This window comes from Solanum verrucosum, unplaced genomic scaffold (assembly GCF_900185275.1).
Source record: "Solanum verrucosum unplaced genomic scaffold, falcon-dt-bn FXZP01000103.1, whole genome shotgun sequence".
NCBI classification, from domain to species: domain Eukaryota; kingdom Viridiplantae; phylum Streptophyta; class Magnoliopsida; order Solanales; family Solanaceae; genus Solanum; species Solanum verrucosum.
In genome coordinates, this window is record NW_026020048.1 from 10,121,132 (window position 1) to 10,138,277 (window position 17,146).

General features: G+C 33.3%; 3 protein-coding genes across 3 annotated transcripts; 2 read left to right on the top strand and 1 right to left on the bottom strand.

The window, feature by feature from the left end:
* Positions 1-211: 211 nt before the first annotated feature.
* On the top strand, positions 212-972 carry LOC125822603 (uncharacterized). The gene is made up of 2 exons (XM_049502018.1): positions 212-674; positions 772-972. The coding sequence occupies exons 1-2, from the start codon at positions 231-233 to the stop codon at positions 823-825; spliced, it is 498 nt and encodes a 165-aa protein (XP_049357975.1). The 5' UTR covers positions 212-230; the 3' UTR covers positions 826-972.
* Positions 973-2,116: 1,144 nt separating this feature from the next.
* On the bottom strand, positions 2,117-7,693 carry LOC125822605 (B3 domain-containing protein Os01g0234100-like). The gene is made up of 7 exons (XM_049502020.1): positions 7,233-7,693; positions 7,049-7,147; positions 5,534-5,565; positions 5,276-5,438; positions 4,977-5,183; positions 3,209-3,299; positions 2,117-3,098 (listed from the first exon to the last, which is right to left on the bottom strand). Exons 1-7 carry the CDS (start codon positions 7,482-7,484, stop codon positions 2,362-2,364), a joined length of 1,581 nt encoding a protein of 526 aa, XP_049357977.1. The 5' UTR covers positions 7,485-7,693; the 3' UTR covers positions 2,117-2,361.
* Positions 7,694-11,676: 3,983 nt separating this feature from the next.
* LOC125822600 (uncharacterized membrane protein At3g27390) lies at positions 11,677-15,243 on the top strand. Its single transcript, XM_049502015.1, has 9 exons — positions 11,677-11,895; positions 12,085-12,193; positions 12,288-12,483; positions 12,569-12,702; positions 13,493-13,781; positions 13,875-13,981; positions 14,064-14,238; positions 14,458-14,906; positions 14,994-15,243. The coding sequence occupies exons 1-9, from the start codon at positions 11,811-11,813 to the stop codon at positions 15,187-15,189; spliced, it is 1,740 nt and encodes a 579-aa protein (XP_049357972.1). The 5' UTR covers positions 11,677-11,810; the 3' UTR covers positions 15,190-15,243.
* The last annotated feature ends 1,903 nt before the right edge of the window (positions 15,244-17,146 follow it).

The window sequence follows — 17,146 nt, forward strand, 5'->3', positions numbered from 1 at the left end:
TTTTTTCTTGCGACTCCAAGATCGCAGGGCCTATACTCGTGAATGATGATATATATAAATAGAGACATGTAGTGGTGGGTATTAACTGCGAAAAAGAGGGTCCCCTTAGGAAGCAACAATTGGTAGTAGTGAGAGGTTGTGGCCAAGTCTGGTTGGGCTCTTATTTTGCAATACCAACTCACTACTCACTATGTTATGTTTTGTTTGAGAGTAAATAGTCACTCTTCTTCATGGCATGCTTAGAAATGTACAACAAAAACAACTCATCTGCTGACCAAAACAACAACAAACTTTATTCAATGAGTCCTAGAATATCCTTCTCAAATGACTTCATTGATTCTTCAACTAATTCTTCTCAACACTTGATCAAAAATGAGAGGAGGGATTCCCCTGTTTCCTCTGACTTTGAATTCTCCGTCACTAATTATAGCATGCTTACTGCTGATGAACTTTTCTCTAAAGGCAGATTGTTGCCTTTTAAAGACACTCACAAAACTACTACTACTACTACTATTCGAGATGAACTTCTCAATGACGACAACGATGATGATTTTACTTTGAGGATACCCAAAAGTTCTACTAGGTGGAAAGGCTTATTAGGCCTCAAAAAATCTAATCTTGGCTCTAAGAAAAATGATGAAAAAAGGCCTCAAGACCTGCCTCATTCTACCAAGGTACGTTTTATTTATTTATGCAAACATACATTAGTTTTATGTCTAGTAAAAATCGAGTCTTTTGATATGATATGAGTGTTTTGTTTATAATTTGCAGGAAGTGTACAATGGGTCTGGTAGTGGAAGAGATATGGACTTTCGTTTTAATTGAAACTACCAAAGTATTTTGGGGGATGGCTTCTATGCTTTTTAGTTTTTTTGAAGTTTGGGAGAATTGAATCAACATAGATTCTGATTTGTTTTGTGTACAAGTGTTTGGAGTTCAATTCTTATCATTTTCTACTAGTACTATCTTTTAGAGCTATTGTGTTTTTTTTTTTTTTTGTATTGAATCATCAATTGTTAAATATGTACAATTTGGGAGATCATTGTTGGAATATCTCTAGCTCGTATAATTTCTCAGATGAAATGACAGCTATAAGGGGCATTTCGGCTATAAAAATGATTGAGAAGGCGACCAGGATGAGCAAGCATAACTTTTATTTGTCTGTTATATTAAAAATAATTTGTTATTTTACTTATGGCATATCAAGACGAAATCATATACTTATTTCTTTTCAATGTTTAATATTTCTTCAAATCATTTTCCTAAGACCAACATTAATTAATATTATTATGATAAAAAAAAACTCATGTCAATCATTTGTTTTTGTAAGGGACTTGCAAAGTTCAACTGCAAAAATACTAGTAGTACTAAGGTACATGACATATTATTCTTTATTTCCTTCTTGTTCTTCAACTAGAGTACTATATTTGTATATTTTGGTACTAGTAAATAAATAGTAATAATAATAATTAGAAATGAAAGTTAAGGTCAAAATGACAGGCTGGATGAGGAAGAAGCACAAAACTCCAAAAGAGATTTCACTTTTACCAATCTGAATCTGAGTCATGAGAATTGATAAATGTGTATTTGAATATACAAGTGACAATATGCATACATATAAATTATTAATTATAATGTCCATAGCGTGGGAGCTGCCGGACAAAACGTACTTGGCCCATTTTGCAAAGAAGCTTCCTATTCCTATACTTGATATCCTCTCTTACTTCACTTTCAACTATAGTACCAAAAAACTTGTTTATTTACTATTTGGAAGCTTTTCCAAAATCAAATGAACAATAAAAATGATGCTTTGATTAACAGTAAAATTTATAATTAAAAAAAGTTCAAAATAAATAAATAAAAATTGATCACTTCTTTTAGACTAAAACATCAAAAGATGGTTTCCCTGATTTTGGTAGCAAAAAAGTTCTAAATGAATATTTCTCAGTTTAAAGTGACTGAATTTGACAATTTCATTACCCAATGTAATCCCATAAATGGGATATAGAGAAGGTAGTGCATATAGACTATACCCTTACAAATAGTTGCTTCTGAAATACCCTCGATTCAAGTATATTTGATCTAAAGTTGAAGAGAGCAATTTTTTTCCCTCATCTAATTAGAAAATTTTGAAACAGTGACTTAGAATATAGACTACTTGTACACACCAGACACCAGTCCATGAATTTTTTTAGCTAGGTCTTTAGGCTTAAATAACAATAGCAGCAGAATTTAGCAATCGAAAAAGTACAATTATCATGCCCTCCTAGCTTGATATTACTACCAAGTACAAACTAACAACATTTTCCCTTTGTACCGTTCCCTCTGATTTGCTGCATACAACATATAATATTGATAAGATTACCATGGAGCATTGACTTCTCCTTGAAACATAAGCTCATAGCTCTCAGCTTTTGATTTCAGAGCCTCAACATCAGCAACATATTTTCCAGAAGCTTGTTTCAGTTCCTCAAGTTTCATTTCAAGATTCCGTATCTCATCTTCAGCTCGAGACCATTCCTTTTTAGCGTCCCAGTACCTCTTGGTGTCCGAAGCACCTTCAGAGTCAAATGCAAGACTCAGCAACCAGCGCAGACGAGTCCTCAAAAATCCAACATTCATGCCCAGAAGTTCAAAAGATTTCAGTGACTTCTCCCATTTATCGAATTCCTTCCGTGGGGTGGTGAGCTTGCAGGCTCTTACCATATCGGCAATGTTGACGACTTCAAAAATCATACCAGCGACCAACTTACAATGAAGACCTTGTAGAAGACGATCATGAAGAAAAGCATTTTTACTGCAGCATAACTCATAGTACTTTCTCCTTATATGTTCAGGAAGTTCAGGGTCTATGCATACTCCATTCACCAGAATGTGAAACTCCTCAAGGCTCTTAATGTCTCTAAAATTAACAGCAAGACCAGAGGACCTTGAGCCCTCTAAAATTTCTGAAGCAACCTCATCGCTATCATTTCCCGACTGTGCCTCCAATGGCACAAGTTGTTTACTCAGATCCTCCTTTCGTCTCCTCTTTTGCACAACAGTTAAGGGAAGAGACTTCTTTTGGCGCTTCTTTATGTTATTACCAATAGTTCCCTCTGACATGTAACAAATTGGAAACAAGTTGTTTAGAAGAACCACAAAAGACTAAAAGCTATATCATGTTTCACAGAATAGAATGTTTCGGGTATAAAATTGATTTACTGACCTGCATCACTTTGCTTGGCGGGTGCATCCAAATTTAGAAGGCTAAGAGCGCCATCCACCTCCTTTAGATCATTTGCTCTTATGACATACACCTATGAAATCAGAAACGAAGTTTAGATCATTTGCAGTTAGAAAACCATTTCTTCAATTTCCAAGTTTCTGGTTCACTTCATGGTGAGCATTCCTACTGAGATGTCCTATATAATATCTGACACCAGGCTTAAGACAAAAACTATCATCACTTGCAACAGAGTTTATCATGCTGTTGACTGGATAACAGTTGATATAATTAAAGCAACTTTTTCAATAGCCCTAATTCAATCAGAAATTGCCTCTCAAGCCTGTCAAGAGATATAGCAAATATCAGGTGTTGATACAGAGATAATAGTATTTGTTATTCTCTGTGCCCCCACCAATTAACTGCCATCACACAAAGTCGATAATCATCCCACCGTCAAAATGTTTCAACAGTGTCACTGCTATATTCAGGGACTACCATGAATTTGTTTATCCACAGCGAAATACATTTTCTATCCTTTCCATTTGCTTCAGTAAAAGGATGCACTCACTAATAGCTATCCTCTTACTTTTGGTATGTTAAAAAGAATCCACAATATTTGTGGAATTAATGTTTAATCGAGTAAAAAAAAACAAGTGCATACCTGCCCTCAATTATAGGCACCAAAGTGACCAAATAAGTTTAAGATGAAAACATGTGAATTTCTACCAATAGTATTGCCCATATATTTGTTCCTTCCAAAAGATACCTTGATAGATGCTTGGTTTGAGGCAGGTGTGCACTAACATGGGCTCACTGTAATGTTGATAAGACAGTCTCCAGACACTATCCATGAGGCCTAGAAGTACAATGCTAGGAAACCAGCTAAGCAAGAAATGAACCACAACAAATAGTATATTCTATCTGGATCCATGATAGGCTAAGCAAATACGTGAGACATGCTCTACCAAGATACCTGCAAACCTTACTATGATGATAGTTCTCTTTACAAAACTATAACAGATTAGAATGCCTGCTCTACCATTTTTGGACTTGAATAGTTCAGCACAGGGAAAAAATAGAGTTTACCGCACTTGTGATAATGTTGATGCTGACCAGCAGTAGGATCAATGTCCCCCCCCCCCCCCCCCCCGACTTTACTACAACAACATACCCAGTGTAATCCCACAAGTGGGGCTGGGGAGGATAGGATGTAGGCAGAACTTTCCCTCTTCCCCCCTGACTTTGTTTTGAGGAAATACAATAGAGAGGACACCTTAACTGTTAGTTTGTCAACTACTTCCATCCTGTTCAAGCACAATGCCACAAAACTGGTGACCTCAAAATTTGTAGATTACAACTGAAAGAGCCTCAACTCTAACAAAGTCTCCCAGGATATATATTAATATCAAACATACTAGAGTCAAATTCAATATCTTTTTCCAGCATTAATCTACAATAACCATAATTCTGCCCAAATCTGTTGATTTAACCAAGAATGTGCCTTCGGATGAGAATAGACCTATTTTAAACTGACCAATTCACACTCCTGTTGCAGAATCTTGATGGATGAGCAGATAAGTTGGTTTAACATGATGACGTCATTCTTATATGCCATGAAACAGGAAAAAGAAAATTGATCCCACTTCTCAAGTAACCATAGTTATCTGCTACACTTCTGTACAAGTAGATAAACTAATACGGTATGGCATACAACCATTGCAATAAGCCGAGTCAAAGCATGTTAAGAAAAGAAATTTGGGAGTGTCACCTTGAATCTAGTAGGCTCGACAAGTTGAAAAACCAAAACATCTCCCTCAACCAACTTGTGAGCAGCAGCATACTTTCTCCATCCTGCACTAAGTCCGGTCTTTTCAGCAATGTATTTTATTTCATACTCTTCTCCAGTCTCACTTTCAAGAATAACCGGAGTGTCCTTTCTTGGAAGATGGTTCTTGCAGAATGGCACAGGAAGCCCCTATTTGTATGGACAATATAAACAAAAATTAGAGGGTTAAGTAAATAATTACTTTGCTAAATCAAAAGTTAAGTCGCTTAGACAAAACTTACCATCCAAAAACAACTACCGACATGTGATCTAACTAACAATTTCATGAAGCTGGGATATTCATTTCCAATACTTAACAGGAACTCCTCTGCTCGAATGATGATTGGTAATTTCATTTGGGTAGCATTTCCAGACCCATCAGCTGTAGCCCTCTCTAGTTTGGTGCTTCATGATAAAAGCAAATAACTGTCACTCTCAAATACCGAAGGTTCACAATTGTGCAAGAATAGCCAAAGAATGTATTGTACTAAAAGACTGACCTAATTGATCTGCGCCCAGCATCAACTACTCCCTGCTCAAGGATAAGAGGAACAGCAACAGAGATGTTAAAATAATTTCTTGGTAAAAGTACAGTCATGGAATGTGACAAAAAGTAGAGTGTGTTAGAAATTTGGTAAGATCACAATTATGTTCTGAATCTAAAATTAGCATAACCAAAGAGATCTCCTGAAATACTGCCTAAATGTCGAATGCAACAGATAGGAAAATGATTATATCTTATATAACCATAAAAAGGGATTACTACCATGCAAGTTAATGAGTTATTTGGCATCATGAAACCAGCATGAGATTTAGTAGAATGCAGATTATACCTTTCATTTAAATCTTAAATTTTGTGTAGTAATGATAACACATTTTGTTATTCAAAATAATACTTGGCAGACAACTGAAAGCGCCTTTCCTCCCGATAGAATATTTGCCAATGCGAGTAATCTGAAGTCACTCTTAGGCCTAGACCAATCTTAGACTCCTAGTTTGGAAAATGCAAGTTCTCTATGAATTTGAATAAGCTTTGAGTCAACCCTGATTGGTTCCATCCATGCTGTACTCAGCTGTCACAACTATTTTCACTAGTTTCATCTCCTGTAATAGCTCATTGTCTATATTTTTTTTATGCTCAATCTTTCAGTTTTCCTTTTTCATTCTAAAAGGAAAGCGAAGTGACTATCATCACAGTCACCATCGCTTAGAGGTATGAAGTTAAGTGAATCTTAATATCTCAAGGAGCTTAGCTTCTAAAGGACTCTTAATAAAGAAAGTTTTTTTCTAAGAAAGCAAGCATTTCCCATCACTTCATCCTGTTGATATGGATAGGGGACTACCCGTGGGGCCTTATTCGATGGACTGCCGGCTGGGGGTTGGACGAGTGCTCACTTCTACTTTAGGAACTCTACATCATATTACATTCACAAATACCAAATAACTACCAGTTTGACTTCAGATTTAAGCACAGAAAAAACCTTGAAGGACTAATTAAGAAATCTATAACAGAAATAAGTCCTTTCATAAGTGCAGTTGTTGAAGTTCCCAAATAACTCTTCACAGAAACAAAAGACCACGGAGATGGGGTGGCCTGGTGGAACAGTCGGAATAAAAGGCTAGGGAACCAAGCTAAGTGTTATCTGGGACAATTTTTAGGGAAATGTTGTGGTTGCTTGCTTAAGGTAACTTTGGTAGCCAGGTTGCATTGTAAATCAGCCTGTTTTCTTAAGTTGTTGCGTTAATTACTATCCCACGTTCACGCATCAGCTTAGACAGGTTTGCAATTGATGAGATCCCAACTGTAAACAAGAGTTGGAGTTGTAAATACTGCTACAATAATCACATTTTCCAGCAGAGTGAGTTGCAAATTAACATAGCAATTAGTTGAACCTTTATCAGCAAAACAAGAAGGATAAATTGGCGATACATCAACTGATCCATAGGTTATTGATTGCTAATGAAAACTGTGTGTTCGACAGGAAATAGTTGATACAAAGAGAAGTATATCTCACATTGCTGGATTGAGACTGTTTCTTGAATACCCTTTTCTTCCTGAAGGGAATTGTTGAAATCTGATCAATCATCTCCTTGGGCTTCCTTCTTCTCTTACCCTGATGAAATCATTAAGCCAGATCCAACATCAATTCAGTAAATCAAGACAGGCAAATAACAACAGAGAGAGAAAAGAGTACCTACCAGCAAAGAAGAAATTGGAGTTTGGGTAGATGGGGTTAGGGAATCAATTGGAATAGAAGCATCAACAAGACTCAAATTGTCATTCCCCAACTTGGGTATTGCAGAATCAGGCTCAGGTTCAGGTTCTTGAGTTCCAAGTTGTTGATTTTCCTGTTCCTCATCAAAAACCTCCTTCTTCGGCATATCTGGGTAGGAAACCGAAACACGTTCTTGATTTGGGGGTTCACTTCGATGAACTACTTTAATCTTCATTTTCCTGATGGAAAATGGAATAAAGATTGTACCTTTGAAGGGATTTGTTCTTTTTTCTAGCAGATCCTATTCCTACCACTCCCCTGGATAGAAAAAAAATGTGATGTACACAACAACGAAGACTAGAAAACAACTAATAGTAAAAGAAGGGATAGAAAAAACCCTTTTAGGTGTTCGGTGATAAGCACATTTTTTTTCATTTGGTTAAAGAAACAAACAATCCACAATTTAGAGATCCATTTTTGTGGTTTAATAATCTTTTGCTGGATTACAAAACATGAACCGTTTTTCACTATTAACAAGAATAACACTAGCTTGTGTGTGGGGGTACTGGCATACTGTCTTGTGAGTCTCTAGCCACCTGGTTTACACGTGTAACTTGTTAAAGCTACCATTCCTTGGATCTCCTGATAATGGAGAAACAGTTATTTGCCAGTCTAGTTTAGTAAAACACTGAATAAATGATGTGAATATTTTAGTGAAGTTCATATAACATAATGTAGATAAGTGGTATTAATTGTGTAAACGCAAGAGGATGTTGTCGTAAGTTGTAACATTTATTAGTGGCCGATCGAGTACCTCATTCAACAATGTAGAATCCAAAAGACAATTTTCTCAACCATATTTTACATTTTGGGCCAAGTACTAGTCAGGTTATAATACTTATTCCTAATCAGGACATAATATTTCATGGTATATGGAATAGATTCGCAATTATCAAACAATTCTAAAATAATAATTTAAAAAAATACAGTAAACCTGATTTGGTTTCTACAATGATCCAGTTTATTATTAGCCCAAAAACAACATGCTAAAACAGGTGTATGCATTTTCCCTCTTTTGCTTAAGGTAAAAAAACTATAATGACCACTTGACCTATAAAAACAATTAATGGGGGTTGACTAATTACTTGGGCCAAGCTTTAGTTCTTTTCAAATTGTATAGTCAACTATAATGCCCGGAATGTAATCTAGTTTATATTTTGCCTTCCACTCTAGAAATTATATAAATAATAAGAGTTAAATTTATTAAAAATAATAATTGTCTCTCAATTTGGAAGTAGACAATTAAAATGAAACTTTTTAAATTTTTTGTATACTTGACAAATGACAAGTAAAAGGAAAAAAGGAAGTGTCATATGGTAAGAGAATCAATCAACTACACTTTTTTGGGTTTTTCTTTTAACAAGTTGGAATTCAACTCCCGCTATGATACACTAAACTTAATATAAAGAAAATAATTTTATAGCGAATACGATGAAGTTAATTTACCACCTCTTTGTCATATATATATATATATATATATATATATATATATATATTAGTTTTTAATAGTTATGAATATATAGTGAATCTTTTGCGTAATGGATAACAATAATGATTCAAGATAGTTTTAATTAATAAAATATAAGTTGTAGTTTAAGTCCTTTTGGGTGAACTCTTTTTTTGGGTAGGGCTTATTTTCATCAGGTGACTTTATTCATTACAAATCATTGGATTAGTAATGTTATATATTTTCGAAATTAGATTAGTTGATGGTGAACAAATAAGAGTTGCCTCAATTAAAATTGAGAGGAGAGTAGGGACCAAAAATTCCTTCCAATCAACAGACTAAACTTTCATTACCATACAAGTATTTCCACAAACCTTGAACATGTTAGGTACCTTATTTGTCTATTCAAATGTTTAGTCATGCTGGGCATAAATATTTGATTGAAACGTCTTTTAAAAGGACCCTTTTTTTACAACACCTGACTATATATATATATATAGGACCCCTTTTTTTCTTCCTCTATACATATAGGAGCTTGAACCAAAAATTGCACACACTTTGAAGAGTTTGACCAATTACTCTTTATTCCTTCATAAAGTGAAAACAAAAAAAAAACACGTGATAAGACAATATGTATGAAAGATTAAAAATATATAAATAAAAAATTGGTGTGCCTCTTGCTATATTCCATATTCTTATAAAATATAATTATTAGTATAATTTTTCCTATTGAGAGAGTTATTAAATGATTGTGGTTTTGTTGATAATTACTCAATTAAGATAAAGAAAGTTCATTGTTGGAATAGGACTTTATTTTAGGTTAGTGGTTATGTTTTAATTTCATATATATATTTTTAGCTTAAAAATAGGTTTGAGTAAAAAATTAAAGCCTGCTAGGCTTAGACTAATCATCTTCGGCAGCCTGCGTCGGAGGACGGAAACTTTCCTAATTGTGCTTCACACACGTAATCCAACCATAATCTTATCTTATCATCACTAGCTATCACTACTATTATTTTCATACACAATAAAACACATGTGGCTTATTTTGCCCCAACCCAAAAAAGAGAGGATCTTTTCCTACCGTCATTTCTCCAATAGTCACATTAAAATAAGTGGTTTTACAGAATCATCAGGGTACCCTTTATAAATTTTTTTTTGATGTGCTTCCCTTTTGATAGATTTTGTGTATGTGAATCTGAATTTGTTGGATCAATGAACGTTTAAGGTGGAATAGGTATGTGAATAGCACGGCCTATTTTAAGCATTAGAAAATAAGGCAACTCTCTTAGGCCCCAATAAGGTACCTCGTTTTTTAGCAACTAGTTTAGTGTATGTATTTTATATGTGTGTCTTACGTTGATAGATAAAATTATGTATAAAAAGAACAAAATTATTTAAAAAACTGTAGTTGACGTTGAATAAATATTATATCTATTTAAATGATAGGAATTTCATATATGGAGATTAAAAACTCATTTTAAAAAATATGATCTCTTCCTCGAATACTTTTAAATTCTTTTATTTATTTATTTATTTATTTTATTTGCCTTAATTTAAGTAAGATTTATATAATGTAAAAATTTGTTTTTAAAGTATTAAAATATTAGGAATTTAGATATAGTACAAATAATAATAAAACATCACTTTAAAGTACTAAATATTAAAAGTTCTTAGTTATTACAAATAAGATAAGATTTAATAGTTGTAAGTTGTAACTTTGATTAATTTTAAAGTCGTTAAATATTATAATAGATTTAATAACTAATTTAGCGTACCTCCATTGTAAACGTATGTAGACTTAGAAGCTAAAAATCACAAATTTATTGAAATTGAGAAAAGTGATAATTTATAATTATGATCACAAGGATTTACATTTCAATACTACAAGCTAAAATAAATTATTAGGTCATGAATGATTTGTTTATAACAATGACATAAATGGTCTCAATATTTAGCAATACAATGCCAAATATTTAGGGGGGGGGAATGTATTTGAGTTATTAGACACCAAAAAGTAAATTGTGGGATCTTTTATGCCAAATTTAGGCCATATTATGGTGGTAAAATTCCTAATTTTTCCTAACATGATGTGATTTTATTTTGCTTTATATCTTTTATGATGCATCATATTTAAAATATATTTTCTTTTTACCATATATTTTAGGATTTCTTAATTATTAATTCTCCTAATACCTTTTATCATATATTTTAGGACTCATTAATTTTTAAATTATATTTGCGTCCTATCATATATTTTAGGACTTCTTAATTTTAAATCTTATAAAGATAATTAAATAATACCTTGAGGAAAATAATACTTTGAGAAAAATAGTACTAAATGACATTTTTGTCTATTGTAAAGTATTTTAACGAAGAACAAAAAACTCAATCAACATTTTTAAGACCTTAATACTTTAAAATAATAAATGAAAGAATTATTATACGTTTTCTTTTTAAAAAAAATCGTGTACCACCCCATTTCAATTTATCCGTCTTATTACTCTTTTAATTAGTTTTTTTTTTGTTTCAACATTTTAATATTAATTTTTCATTTTTTGCTTAGGCCATTAATTTTTTTTTTTTATTTCTTGTAATCTAAGTTGTAAAGTCGTTATCATTCCAAAATAGGCAGCTATAAGCTTAAGGTGCATTAACTATTAAGAGAAGAAATCAAGTACTAGAAGCTACCTTTCTTTTTGAAGCTTTTAAATAATATTTCTAACTCTCTGTTTCTAGAAGACAAACATATCTAATTAGTATTTTATTTCCAGGCACAATTCAAATAAGTTGGCTTATTTTAATTATTAATGAAAGAAACTAAACCAGTAAGAAAAGTGCATAATTATTGATATTCTAATTTACTAAGAAAAGAGGCACGCCAAATTTCACAAAAAAAATAATCTTCCTATGACTCTCACTCATCCTTAATTACGTCATGGACCAACACAATATAATTCCAGCCTAGCTTCTCTCTTTAAAAATTTTATTAGTTGCCTTTCATAATTCATTCTTGAGTTTCTGTTATTTGACACACACAAACAAAAAAAGAACATGACCAACAACGTAAATTCTTGGCTCCAGGGTGTTTATGTTGTTTTTGCGTTTTACTCTGCTTTATTTTTGGGTGCTCTCAAAAGTAAGTACTAATTTATTTATTTATTACCTTTCAAGATTTTTTCTAATGTAGTATGATTTTATGATCATGGTCTGTATTATTGTTCTTTGACCGAGGGTCTTTCGGAAACAGATTCTCGTGGTAAGGTATGTTGTTGTTGATCTGTGTTATTGTTGCTGGTTCTCAATTGCATAATTTTTCCGATTGCAGGTTTGTTGGTGGGTCCAATTGCTGGCCTAATACTTATTATAGGAAATGTTGGGGTGATTTTATGTCTCTTCCCAACACATGTTTTCTGGACAATTTACACCCTTGTCAAGTAAATGTCTTTTTTTTAAGGCCATTCATTTATGTTGTCCAAAGTTGATTTTTTTTTAATTTTTTCTAATGTGGATTTGTTTACAATTGAACAGGACTAATAGGTTTGATGCACCGCTTAAAGTAGCTTTCTTGTTCGGTTTGCCAGTTTTGTTTGGTATTTGGTTGTGTTTAAGCTTAGCTGGTAGTGTTCTTGTGGGAGTTGGATATGGTTTCTTTGCTCCTTGGGTTTCTGCCTTTGAAGCTTTCAGACATGAAGATGAATTTAACAAGTTTGTTCATTGCATTGTGGTAAGAAATTACTACCAATTCTTGTTTTTGGTTCTGTAGTTTAGTATTGTTTTTTTAAGGTTGTTTTGATTATGTTAATTTACAGGATGGAACATGGGGAACCATAAAAGGTAGCTGTACTGCTGTTCGAGATTTTGCAGATATGTGTTATCATTCTTATCCAATGTATTTGAAGGAACTGCGTGATTCCCCTGCTTCTCTCGACTTTCAGCCTTTTAGGTTTGTTTCTAATATCCCTTTCTATGTTTTTTTTTCTGTAAAAAAAAGGTAAATGGAGTAGAGAATTACAAGGTGGAGACTCGAATTTTATGACGGCCAAAACTTTATCAGGAAAAAAATTAAAAAATAGGGGACAATCATAATGAATCTTCTAATTGTTATACACGTTATCGTGTTCATTTTCTAATAGGGCTATATTATATTAAAACTCAACTTACCACAAATTATTTTGATGAAGAAGTCAATAAACTACCCTGGACTCAGAATAATAAATGGATTTGACTTTCTCCGTGCCCTCACAAGTCACAATGAACACATTAAAAAAATGAGACTAGGAAAAGTATAGTGGTGACTAAGAAAAGAAAGGATAGTCTGGTGCACAAAACATCTTTGTGTTAAAGAAGTTCGGGAAGGGGCATACCTATTGATGTAGACAGTCTACCATAATGCAAGCATTAGTGGTTGTTTCCACGGCTTGAACTCATGACCACGCAGAGACAACTTTACAGTTTCTCCAAGATAAAAGAGTAAACATCAAGAAAAGAAGACGGAAAATGGTAATGCATTAAGTCTAGAAAATGATAAGAAACAGTCTGAAGAACTAGAATACAAGAAAGAAATATTTTTTATGATTTGTGGGAAGAGTTTTATATCAAGCAGGAAAAAGAAAAAAAAGAGGATGATACCAATCAAAATTATATGTAAATAGAATGTTTCGATATCTTATTTGGGTACTAGCATCTATTCAATTCTAACCAGTAAAAATAATATGCAAAATGTTGTGTTGCAGATTCATCCATGTACCAGGATGTATCATGGTTGGTTTATTGGGACTGATTGTGGAAATTCCTCTTTACACTGCTATAGCCATAGTAAAGAGCCCATTTATGTTGTTCAAAGGATGGTACAGACTCATACATGATCTGATAAGCCGCGAAGGTCCATTTCTTGAAACTGCTTGCATTCCCATTGCTGGATTAACAATCCTTCTGTGGCCTCTTGTTGTCATTGGAAGTGTCATAATGGCTGTTTTCTCCAGCTTTTTCATTGGATTATATGGAGCTGTTATCGTCTATCAGGTAATTTATTTCGTTGCCTCATTAGTTTCTCAGTTCTGTCTGCTGTTTTAGTGTGACCGTCGGATTTATCATTAGTTAAAACTGTGAATTCAGGAGAGGTCCTTCCAAAGAGGTGTTGCTTTCGTGGTCGCAATGGTAGCAGAGTTTGATGAGTACACAAATGATTGGCTTTACCTTAGAGAAGGGTCCATTCTTCCAAAGTAATTACTCGAGTTCTCCCTTATTTCTGTATACACGGTTTTCATATTTGTCAATGTTACTGATCATCTTAGTCGCAGCCAGGCCTCATTATCGAAACAAGAAGGGATCCAATTCGTCAGATTACTCTGTGAAACGAAACGGTTCAGTACAAGGCAGACTAAACTCGATATTTGCTGAAGCACCTGCAATGCTCGTGCCAAGCTTAACGTCGTCTAGATCAGTGAGAGAGGCAATACAAGAAGTGAAAATGGTGCAGGTATGCTTTTCTTTCTCTGTTCTTTTCTGGCTAATTTGCAAAATGCTGACAAACATGTGAAATGATCTACTAGAGTAACATCTTTATATGTACTTTGAAGACGTAATTAAGTAAATCATATTTTTAGATAAGATGGTCACACAATTCAACACAGAATCATATTTTTCTTGTCTTGTAAACCATGAAATTGGGTAATTGACATGTCACAACAATTAACAGGTGTGGCAGAACATGATGAAATCATGTGAAATAAGGGGCAAGGAATTATTGGACGCGAAAGTGATAACTCCCAACGACCTGGATGATTGGTTAAAGGGAAAACATGGAGTTGATGTTGCAGTCATCAATGTTGGTTTAGCATGTTATACATTTCTACAGATAATCTTTTATTCCATAAAAGCCGGATCAGATGGATTGTTCCTTCTAGAGGATCTTGAGATCACTCAGCTGAACAGACCTCAGGACAGATTATTGGACTGGTTTTTCCAACCAGTCATGGTCCTCAAGGAACAAATTAGAGTCCTGAGCCTAGAAGACGGTGAAATGAGGTTCCTAGAGAAAGTGGTCCTTTTCGAGAGCAACTCTGAACGCTTTAAGGCCTGGGAAAATGGAAGTGTGGCGCCTCAGGAATCTCTCAGATCAGCTCAAATTGAAGGCATAAGCCGAAGGTAAGCCTTTTCGTTTATATTTTCATCATAAGTTTGCAGTGTTGAAGCAAGATTTGTGGGTCGTCATTTATTCTGTTGGTTTGGCAGGATGGTGGGAATGATTAGAAGTGTTTCTAAGTTTCCAACTTATAGGAGGAAATTCAGACAGATAGTGAAAACATTGATCATGCAGTATTCCACTATTTCCAGAGAAGGTTCCACGCGATCTGTTCCTCGTTCTGTAAAGAACAGTTCCACCCGATCAGTGTCCACAAGATCAAATGGTTCTCTCGAAATTGTTTAAACATTTTGAATATAGAGTAGTGATCTTTAACTCCCATCGTAATCATTTAAGAGATAGTTCATTAAGTATCATTGTTGAAAGACTTCAGAAAGTAGGCTAACAATTTTCCAAGCGCTCAAATATCTTCCTACGGACATCTTAACAACATCAAGAGAGGTCTAATGTGTAGACTGTTCAGTCTTCGTCAGAACTCACTATCAAGTAAAATCAACGTTTCTTATAGATCAGTACAGTTGTATTTTTGTCTCCGCGCGATTTCAGTTATTTTTCCTATTAGAAACTTGTACAGACATGACTTTGTTTGTTTTTCTTTTCCTTTTAAAGGGTACTCCCCAAAAGAGTATTAGAGATGATGTAAATTACTTATTTTTTTCAGTCGATAAGATATTGGATCATTCTACATTTTGCTCAAGATGAATGATTCCATTTTCTATCGAACTTCAATATGCTGTAGTCTGTAGAGGGGGTGTCTTATACAATATGCTATCGAACTTAACTGTTTCTATCTATCTATCTATCTAGTGATGTCTTGTAGACCAAAATTTGGTCCTGCATGCGGAACGGGTATTGATGACTTATTTCTTTACATCTATTCAAATTATGACAGTAACTAGCATTGCCTAATCATTTAGCTACAATGATTTGAATCTCAAACCTAAGTAGCTATAGCAGTAGGACATGTGTTAAATTGATTGGTTAACCAGCTAAGGAAAAGCTAATAGGAAAAAGAGAGAGGAGAAAAGACATCTAGGAGAAATCAAGGTGCCAAAGTATAGACAACTAAGACTCCGTTTGGATTGACTTAAAAAAAAGTTTTTAAGCAAAAATAAAAAGTCAAACTTAAATGATTTTTAAGTCAAAAAATAAAACTAGGGGAGACCTATTTTTGGTTTTTAACTTATTTTAAGTTAATCTTGCCAAACATTTTCTAACTTATTTTAAATCATTTTGTGACTTATTTTAATATTTGTCAAACGCTTCAGAAGTTAAAAACTGACTTAAAAATAGAGTTAATCTCTTAAAAGGTCATTGAACTATATGAAATTATTTAGTAAAGTCATTGAACTTTATTTTGTATCAATAAAATCACTCAACTTAAAGTTTTTATCTTCAAAAATCACTCAACTTCATTTATCATTAAAATAGATTTGACATGATAAAATATAAGTATTATTTTTATGTCATGTAATTATAAACCCCAAAAATAAATAACCTTATAGAATCTATTTATTATTATACCAGACCCACCCATAAATTGGCTTCAATTTTTTTTTCTTATCTGTTTGATCTTATCAGTGACATTTTTAAATTCTTGGATGTTGAGGTCTTTCAGTGGTTTAGTCCATCAGATTTCAAGGTCCTCGACACAAATTTATTTTACGAATTATGTATGGAAATTTTAATTTGACAACTAATAATTTATGTAATTATTTGATGATAATGGCACGTAGTTTTTTTTAAAAAAAATATTTTTGATTTTCTGAAATGGAGGGAGTATTAGTTAATTTTATATTTTTATTTGCTACTATATAATTACTTGTTGCAGGTCTCGTGACATTACACAGATAAGTATCTTCAATTGTACTAATATTAATTTTTCATATTATTGATATGTAAAAGATTGGACATGAATTTAATGAAGTTAGAGAATATTTTTTAAGAAGTTAATTTCTACAATGAAGGGAGTAATTTGACCATAAAAAGATAAAGAAGTTGATTTCTCATTTTTTTTTTATGTGACGACTTAATTTCTCTAATCAGAACTAACAATTGTAACTTGCCAACAACTTCAATTTTTCAGCTATACAATTTGCTAGAGGAAATAATGAAAATAAGAGCATGAATCAGGTATATGGGTTTCAGGGTGGGTTAGTATAATAATAAATAAATTCTATAAATTTTATTTATTTGTGGGATTTATGATTACATGCCATGAAAAATATTTTATTTTGTCATG

Bases quoted from the DNA above. Each gene is read 5' to 3' on its own strand.
- LOC125822605 (XM_049502020.1), bottom strand. From the start codon at position 7,484: ATGAAGATTAAAGTAGTTCATCGAAGTGAACCCCCAAATCAAGAACGT. The intron at 5,566-7,048 runs GTGAGATATACT...ATCCTTGAGCAG, and splicing joins AACAGTCTCAATCCAGCAAT to GGAGTAGTTGATGCTGGGCG. The intron at 3,300-4,976 runs GTGACACTCCCA...CTGATTTCATAG, and splicing joins TCGAGCCTACTAGATTCAAG to GTGTATGTCATAAGAGCAAA.
- LOC125822603 (XM_049502018.1), top strand. From the start codon at position 231: ATGGCATGCTTAGAAATGTACAACAAAAACAACTCATCTGCTGACCAA. The intron at 675-771 runs GTACGTTTTATT...TATAATTTGCAG, and splicing joins ACCTGCCTCATTCTACCAAG to GAAGTGTACAATGGGTCTGG.
- LOC125822600 (XM_049502015.1), top strand. From the start codon at position 11,811: ATGACCAACAACGTAAATTCTTGGCTCCAGGGTGTTTATGTTGTTTTT. The intron at 11,896-12,084 runs GTAAGTACTAAT...TTCCGATTGCAG, and splicing joins ATTTTTGGGTGCTCTCAAAA to GTTTGTTGGTGGGTCCAATT. The intron at 14,907-14,993 runs GTAAGCCTTTTC...TTGGTTTGGCAG, and splicing joins ATTGAAGGCATAAGCCGAAG to GATGGTGGGAATGATTAGAA.